Genomic DNA, 9153 nt, shown 5'->3' on the forward strand with positions numbered 1-9153 from the left:
GATATCGAGCAAAGTAAAATTAACAATGAAAACGCCACGCGAATCAAAAAGATTAAAGTTGAAATTACAATTCGATGGACGGGATAGGTTCGCCTTTGACTTTGACCATGAAACGAACAGATGTTCCCTCGATCAGTTCCGTGTCGTGCAATACGACGAGAAAGACGGGGCATTTCTGTTGGGCCATTGTCTCGCGCTCCTCTGGTGTCAGAACTTGAACGACTAAAGAAGCCGAGCACGTAGCTGATCCGTCTTCGTTAGCAGCCACAACAGTGTAGAGGCCGCTGTCATCGAGTCGACAGTTCATCATCTGAAGACTGTGTTTCCTGCCCTTGGAAACGGTCTGGATGCGATCGGCAAAACGGTCGTCCAGTGGCTTGTTGTTACGCAGCCAAGTCACCTGAGCTGGCGCGTCAACCTCGAGGGCGCAGTCAAAAGTTGCTTTCTCACCGGCTGTTTGAGAAACGGAGGAAACGGCATTACTTAACGAAAAGCACGCAAATGCGTCAAGTGGGACATCATTATTAAAGGCCCGAACACAGATCACCAGTTAATGAATAGTAGCAAGACAAAGGCTAAAGCGATCACTATCTGATGATCAGTGGAATCATAGGGCGTACTCACGTTCGCAAAAGTTTCCACGAATGGTGCGAGAGAAACGGGGCCGGCCAGGCAGCGGCTCGGCCGCCATCTCCGGTATGCCATCGGCCATCGATGCGAAGAGAGTGGCGTCGCTTGCGTCGCTTGGCGGATCACTTTCACGAAGCGATGCCAACGATTGATATTCTTTTTTGAAAGGAATTTTTGTTTAAAGCGTGAGACAGGGTTATACAATGAGAGTATTCCACCAACACCGAGACAAAACTCCCGTTAATCATGTCAATCCGACGTTAATAAATACTTTGATGCGCTAACAGCATCACCAGCAGTTAGGAGGAATTATTTCATTCGACGTTAGACGTCTTACCTTACCAAATCCTATATAAAATAAAATGGTTTGATTACCGGACAAGGAGGCCTGTGACGCTGATCGGACGGAAACGCTTCCTCGTTGAACAGAGTCAACAGAATCTGAACGATGGAGTTCAGTTTCTCCTGGAGAAGCCTTTTCTGCTACAGGCGATTGCAGCGATATCGGCTGCGGGACGGACGGAGAAATTGCTTTCAGATGAATAAGGTCTTTGATCTTTTTGGCGATCTGCGCTGAATCCTGTGGGCCGGCAGAATCAGACGAGGCTGTCGTGACCGGTTTCAGCAAATGGGTGGGTCGCGTCGGAGGAGCTGGAACGGGATCGTCAGCTTCGTTGTCTGTTTCACCTGGACCGTCCACTTGCAAATCGTCCTCGACGTGTTCTTGTAGAGCGACTACATAAACGTAACGCACGGAAGTAGGATTCAATCAAGAAAATAACACGAAAGAGATAAAACAGAACTCACTTGCGTGTGCGGCGTAGCTGCGAATTTCTCGCAACCAATCGTCGTGAATAGATTGACCTGCTGTGCAGCGTAAATTAAGTGGATAGCGGACGAAGCGCGGATCCGAATGAACCAAATCGAAACTGCAGGAGTCTCCTTCGCCTTGGCGAACTTTCACTTCAACGTCTGGCAGCTATTTGAAATGGTTTCACATTAAACAATAGCTGAATGGTTGTTGCGCAAAACTGAAATCACAAATGAAACTTACCCGGATGATATCCTTGAGGAGGAAAAGATTGCGATCGTCGGTGACTCGTCTGACTTTCGTCACTAAAATAGCGGGCTTTAAAGAGAAACAGGTAACGTTCTCTGGCGCGACCGCGGCTGTCTGTCACCGTCCACCAGCTCTAAATGAATTCAAATTCCACTTTTGTAAGCAACGTTCAATTGATATCTCAAGAAGTTACGCGTTAAATAAAATGCAAAGATGAAACAATCGAAGTGAATAATTTTTGCTGCTGAAAAATTGTTGGTTTGACTGGGCACGGATGGTGAGAGACGAAACCCAAACACAACGACTCGCATCCTGTAACAGTCATCCTTTTCATCCTACCTACTACCAACTATTCCGGCTTAGTCGGCAATCTAAATTTAGCCGTGACCTAATGCGAAGCAACGAGAAGGAAAATTCAATTTTCGGACTATGGCAGATCACACGTAGTCTCTATCGAGTGTATGTCTTTCACACGCGCCCACTCACTGAAAATCCTCAAATGGCGTGGTCAGACTATTTTTTTTTAAGGGAAAAAACAAAAAGGTAACAGACACAAGTTAAACAGCAGCAGCTGCTTCTCTCCGCTGAGCATGACGCGTCGTTGCTGTCGAGGGAAAAGACAGTCAAAGGGCTATGAATAACCTGCTTGTCTAATCGCCGACCTACGCGCTACATTACTCTTACCGAGTCGAGTCGCCGCTCTCAAGTGGTTCTAGCAGTCGGACGAACTAGTCATCAATTGAAGAAGGAAGGAAAAAAAAGGTCAGTACTACATTCTTGACTAAAATATTTCACCGGAAATTTCAACTAAAAAATTTAAATGACTGTTTGAGCTAAATGCAGACATAGACTGAAACACGAGGAATCGCAGCTGTTTCTGAGGTGATGCTGGGAAGATGCATCGGTCGGCCATTGCTAGAGGAGAATAGGCAAATGACGTCATCTATCTTCACAGTTTCACGGTCGACGGTAAAGGATAAATAAACAAAACCAACTGCAAAATTAGAATCTCACTCGGTCATTTACAAATGTAAGCTCCTCAAATCTCCCCGATATGTTTTAAAAATAACAGTTGGCCGGAGGGCCCATCCGCAAAAAAAAACACACCTGGAGGAAATCGGTGAAGCAGAGGAATCGGACGAATCGGACAAATTTCTTGTTTCTTTAAACCCATTGAGGACTTTATTAGTTCCCATATTTTTAACTGGTCACATCATCCCGCAGGCGTCGTCGCAAACATAAGGTCAACTAGGTGAGAATAAGATTTTTTTTTTTTTTTTTCAACTTACGTGTCGTAGGAGGCGTCCTAGTTTATGGATATTGCCCTTGTATCCGGAGAGGTTCTCAATGAATTTGGAGTCGCTCAGCCGTTGTGGCAATGCCAGCATAAACTCATGCGCCTTTTGCAAATCCTTTGTGTCTTCACGCAGTTCACGCGAATGCGAAATCAAATCCTAATTGGAAAATTTAAAAAAAAATCGCACTATTAGGCAGAATGCGACATTAAACGGGTTCTTGGTGAATTACCTGGAGGAGGACTTGAAAATCGTTGATACGTTGAATAGGCAATTTCAAGTACTCGCTCAGTCGTTTGTTGTCGCCAATACGATGACTGTACTCCTGCAAAAATACAAACAATAACAAAATTAATCTCTTCAACCCCTCTCTATCATTACTGAATAATGCGAACAACATAGTCCTGGACCTACATCAACCTTATGTTCTAAAAGCCGATGGTAAAAACAAAAGAATCTCATGAAAGGAAGGCTCAATTTTAACTTGGCAAGACAACTGAAAAACGAGGCGGGTAGGGAATTGTCACGCAGAAAGAAGTTCGGTATTGGAGTACCAGTAGAAGGGGAATAGATGTTTCCAGCTCGCCACTGGCCCATAGCATTTTAACTGTTTGATTCTTTAAATGCATTAGCGTTTCTCGTGGACGGTGGTGCTGAACATGCAGCAAAGGTACCACCTGATGCCAGCGAATTGCAATGCCACTCCACGAAAGAAAAAAGCAACTAGCAAACAAAAACTGTGCATATATGGTTCTTAAGGCATCTGTTTTATTCTACTAGCGTCGATTTTCCTCGATTTGTGTGTGGATCATCGATCAGCCTACGCCACAATAAAAGGCAACAGGGCTCGCCCGATGCAAATCCAATTTGATCGTGGATTTGTCGTCGAAGAATTTCACGGAATTTGCTTTGTTTTTCGCTATTCATAAGGTCGACTGCTTCTCTCCGTTTTGCCGAATATACACACATATACAGATAGTAGATGCTTGCTGGTTTCTGCTATTCTTAGTCCATGGCTATACTGGACGGTAGGGCAGCTCAACCCAGCTTTGCCCATCGCGTTTTTATAACTATTATTTTTGCTCTCGTGTTCTCCAAGGAATGCCGCATTGCTTTGAAAAAAGAAAATTACAACCCTGCGTTTTCAAATTCCAAATCAAATCCTATGCCAATTTCAAATTCCGCGACGATCTGATGAAATCTCTGCTTCAAATAAAAGACACACTTTAATGCGCCGGGCAGAGATGCACGATTTGTACCTGTTGGATTTCCAGACCACAAGCAAAATCACGGCCGTCAACTGATGTCAAAGCGATTAATCCACAAGATCAAAACGACGAGGACTTTTAATCCAGCGCAACCGTAGCAGACGAAATCAAAAATTTGTGTAGCACTTGTTTGATGACTTTCACACGAAAAATAAAACAACCGTCACAGTTGGTTTTCCACTTCTTTCGATGGTCTTCGACCTTCGCTGGCTGTCTGGACTTGCTGCTGTTCCCCCTTGTTGTTTTCGTTTCAAAGGCAAACGGCTGTGAGAGCCGTGATGGCAATGGAAAATCGATCCTGACCGAGACCTGGAACCCTTACGACTAGAACTCGCTAGACGCCACACTGCAAACAACCAAGTGGTGCTGATAGTAGCGACACACTAATGCTGCTCTGCCAGTTCTTGCTGAATGGATGAGAGGGGATGTATGCGAAGGCCCATGGACGGCACGGGCGCGGATGAGAAATGGAAATCAACGGGAATGAAAGCGTATAGCTTCAAAACATGAGAAGCTGGTGATGCGATCGAAAAATGATTTCCTACCCAGCAACAAGGGATTGCAAGTCCGATAACCGTCTTTTTCTGCAACCGGATTCCTGTGCAGATTGGAGTTCCAGTATATCCGCACTGCTCAGTTTCTATATCGTATAGGGCGCTGCGAGCTGTGGCTAGTCCTGCAATTCCCCGGCTCCCTATCTATGCAAGTCGCTCTGCTGTTGCTGCAACGTTGTCGTGTCTAAATCAGGCAACGTGCCGCATGTGTTCCATTTATGTCGACCGATCCACCGGCTAAATTTAGATCCATCGGCTGTCCGAACTTGTACGCTCTATACGCTCAACCTCCTTCTCATTCTCTCTTCGGCTTCCACACTCTCCATATCTCTCAGTATTACGCCCCCATGCTACAACTTTCAGCCCATAAACTAACGAATCAAATGTGAAGAGCGAGAAAACACTGACACGCAGACAAACGCCAAATGTGGAACCTGGCCAATATGTTAAAAGATCATTCAGCTTGAAGAGTAAAGCAATCGCTTGATGTCAGCAACGTTAACTTTTACAGAAAATACGTTTTTCCCAGTTGGACGTGGCCTTAACATGCTGATACAGCGCTGTGACGTTTCTTGTGGATTGCCAACAAACAAAAGTCAAGGACTAGTGAGCAGGGAACAAAAGAAGCTGTAGGAAGTTTGGTGTTTTGGCAGACAGAGGTCTTTGACTCTCTATCGAAAATAAAAAAATCCTGGCTTTCATTCCACAATAATTTGAGAGATAAACTAAGGATTCCTAATATGCTGGCTCGATGCCTTCTTCCTACTTCCTCATTTGAACCATTATCTACTAACTATACATTTCTCTTTCAATGTGCATCACCCTACTCTTTAAACAAAATAATGGGCGCTAACGGTGTTTCTTGTAACTGGAATGAACGAAGCGGACGTCAATCGCTTTAGACCTACGGAGGGGAAAGGATGATGGAGAGCCCAGTTCATTGGCTTCCATCATCGGCCGACTTAACTAAAACGGCCTAATATACAAGCGAACGTAAACGACCAAGTTTTCCATCGTTTATGTGGGTTTCTTAGCATCCAGACGACAAGCAATCCACTTTTTTTTTTTCCGATTTCGTTTTACTGTGGAAAATTATTATTCCGTATTCCCTTCTGCTCTTACCCATTTTTTTTTCATAATTTGTTCAACCTTCTCTCTGTAAACGCGCTAAATATAGTCGGTGCCTAAGGCTAGCTAAAAAAATTTGCACACCTCGACAGCTAAAGCAATGCTGCATACAAATACAGCAAACCCCATTTGATCGAATTCCGGGCGTCAGATACTACAAAATGTAAGCTGATAATAGTGTTAAATTTGTTACGATTTTGTGTGAACTGACAGTTGAGTCACAGAGTGCTGACTGTCTTCATTGTTGATGACGCAAAAGACGACAAGCACTTTGATGGATTATTTGCCACCCGTGCGTCACCCTCTTAAACGGTGGCGCTCCATGAAACGAATAGCGAAATGCACTACTGGCAGGCATGAAAAATGAAAAGCGAGCTTAGAGTTGACGGGGAAAATGATCGACTGTTTTAGAAGGACGGACTGACGAATGTTCTCCTGACGCCAAGACGAAAACACCTAAGAAGATCCTTAATCTAGTCCCACGATTTCTGACGTTATCTGAGTCATCCCGAACTCTCTAGAGAAAAGGAGGATTTAAAATGATTTGTAGCGCACCCGGCCAAACTGAAACCAGCCAGGAAGGGTGAAAAGGAGAAGAGCCATGACATGGCATGGCTGTTGGTTGATGAAACTTGCCCGCCACCTTGTTCATCTCATTTGAAAGGGTAGCTAGGAATAGGAATGGAGACATCGAGAGTCCGAAATAGCTCAACCTCATAAAATTTCATCTACCGTTTTGGTCTAGTTTTCCCACGCACCAAAAAATGAATTAAGGCTGTAAATACCAGTAGAAAATTCAGAGCCTCACCTCAAAGAAATCCCTCAAGTGTTTGTCTTCGCGTAAAAGTTCCTGGGATTTCGGTTCATCGCCGTAATACTGGGCGTGTTTATCAAAATCTCGTTCCTGATAGTAGATAAAATGTTTTCTTTATCTCAAAGATAAGTTGTTATTTATCATTATTACCAAGCGGAGAAAAGTCCTGCCAAGTTTTTGAGGTTCATTGGCGTAATACTTAAGACCTTCCAGGAGAACACTAAAGACAAAAGGAATCAGCTATTATTGTTAAGAAATAGAATAGAAAAAAAAAAAGTCCATGAAATGAACTTTCAAACCTTTTGTGAAATTCCTGAATTTGTTTGAAAGGACCAAAAAGGGCGTCCCGTTGGTCGCTGACCTTCCTCGGTGTGGATGGATGATCCATCTGGCGGTAGTAAACGTTAACTACGTGTTCCATGTCGGTCACAAATTCTTCCTCTGTCTCCACCAGCTCCTTCACAACAGCCCTATGCGATACAACAATCAACATAATCTAAAAAGTCTACTCAACTATGGGTTATTATTTTTCAAAATTTACTCTCGTTTAGCTACGGGATCAACGGCCACCAGATGCTTGCCGGAACGAGTCCTTCGATAGCCCTTTTGCTTGGCCTCAGCTGCCGCTTGATCTTCTTCGTCAGCAGATGGTTTGACTTTCTTTACGGTGCTCCCAATTTGGATATCGTTCTGGCTGTAGTTGGTTTCTGATGAAACAGCCACGGAGTCGCCATCTCCTTGATTACCATCTCTCTGCCGAGATTCCGAACGCCTTTTGCGTTGTGGTCGAACGGCCATCTTGTGCTTGGCTGCACTATTGTCCAGCAGAGCAGTGGATTCTTCATCCTCTCCAATTCCTAAATCCAGGTGGCTGCACCATAATTCCAATAACAAACAAGAGGAATATTAAATGTTTCACTGAAACTTTGCAGCCCGTAACCCCATTACATTTGAGAAATTAAGCAATTCAAAGTATTTCAAAGAAAATAATTTGCCAATAACATGGGAATCTTGTTAATTATGTTTGAACCTGGGCCAAAGGAAAGAAAGGGTCTAGAAGACATAAAAATGGTTTGGATGAAATGCAATTCCAAGCAACCGTCAAATTGCAACATCTTCTGAATTGATTGGTTTTATTTGTGGATTATGGAAATACATATTCTGCTGTGATTTCTTTCCTTTTTCTGCAAACTTTGAATGAAACTATGTGGTTGACCTAGAACCAACAATGGCTCTCTCAAACTCACCAGCTAGAAAATAGAACTAACTTGGTGAAATGTTAAAACAGATCATACCTTTTTCAATTCAGCTAAACTAGCTGTATATTTTGGATTTTTAAAGGAGCAATGACGAGAAACACCGGTAGCACGAGCCAAAATTCAAAAGTGAACCTGCAAGTCTACCACAACCGGTAATGTCGTCGAGGTTGACTCCACCCATTTTGAAGCCTCTTCTCCCATTAGAATTTCCGAAACGAGAAAACGAGAAAAAAAAAAAATTGGAAGATGCCAAACTGGACCCCCCAAAAAATGCACGATATTTGACTGATTGAATTATAATGCTGATTTGTCTCAAAATCTAAAGGCCGTTGGCGAATTGGAGCTGTTTTGAGGCTTTTCATTATTAGATGTCGAAAGAATTCGGCTGCTGTTTGGCTGAAATGAGACGACTCTACGTGCGAGTGTCTGTAGTTTAGCTGTCTCAGTGCCAAAACAATAATAATTCCACAGGACAAATAAGAAACGAACCTCACGACACGAGAAGTCTCCTCTCAGTTGAAAAGTAAATCTATACAAACCGACACGTCCTAGCTCAAAACTTCTGCTGGGGGTGGATTTAGATGTCGGCGTTGATGGATACGCAAAGCGGCGGAATGTCACGAAGGGAATGTAATCCAATAACGGCAGTCAGTGAAGCTCGCCAAGAGAAAATGTTTTACTTTTGCTGACTCGACTCGTTTGTGACAGTTATTTTTTCTTCTTCAGCCTCTGCTAAATGAAGTTTGAAGGAAGAAATAATGGGAGAGACACAACTCTTCCCTACAACAAGCTATAATGACCTCGTACTAGTAGCGTACGACTCACGTGGTCTATAGAAACGAGAAGCAAAAAACCTTGTTCTTATTATTCCAGCACAAAGAAGCCCCCTAGTGGTTAATTGATTTCGTCACGCTTGACATTGTCTTGGTGCTTATTTCTCGGCTTGAAGCCAATTCATTCAAACTACTACATGGATAACCCGAAAGATTGCAACAATACATTTTAATATGAAACAAGAATACAGTACCTGGAGACGTATTGGGTAGTTGTCGACTGAGAAATGCAGCTGCTACTTCCCGTGAACTGTTCTTGTAGAGTTGCGTAGATCTCGGCCAACTTGAATAGAAATACAATCGCCAGTCAAG

General features: G+C 43.5%; 1 protein-coding gene across 1 annotated transcript in view; it reads right to left on the reverse strand.

The window, feature by feature from the left end:
* Positions 1–9153, reverse strand: part of LOC116928243 (obscurin) — a 39333-nt gene that overhangs the window by 10897 nt on the left and 19283 nt on the right. Inside the window, 13 exon segments of the mRNA XM_032935286.2 lie at positions 69–453; positions 625–786; positions 1006–1365; positions 1438–1609; positions 1685–1753; positions 1755–1823; positions 2980–3144; positions 3218–3310; positions 6744–6839; positions 6900–6969; positions 7049–7219; positions 7291–7620; positions 9036–9124. Of these exon segments, the coding sequence (XP_032791177.2) occupies positions 69–453; positions 625–786; positions 1006–1365; positions 1438–1609; positions 1685–1753; positions 1755–1823; positions 2980–3144; positions 3218–3310; positions 6744–6839; positions 6900–6969; positions 7049–7219; positions 7291–7620; positions 9036–9124 (2231 nt within the window).

The sequence above is a fragment of the Daphnia magna genome, linkage group LG8 (assembly GCF_020631705.1).
Source record: "Daphnia magna isolate NIES linkage group LG8, ASM2063170v1.1, whole genome shotgun sequence".
NCBI lineage: Eukaryota > Metazoa > Arthropoda > Branchiopoda > Diplostraca > Daphniidae > Daphnia > Daphnia magna.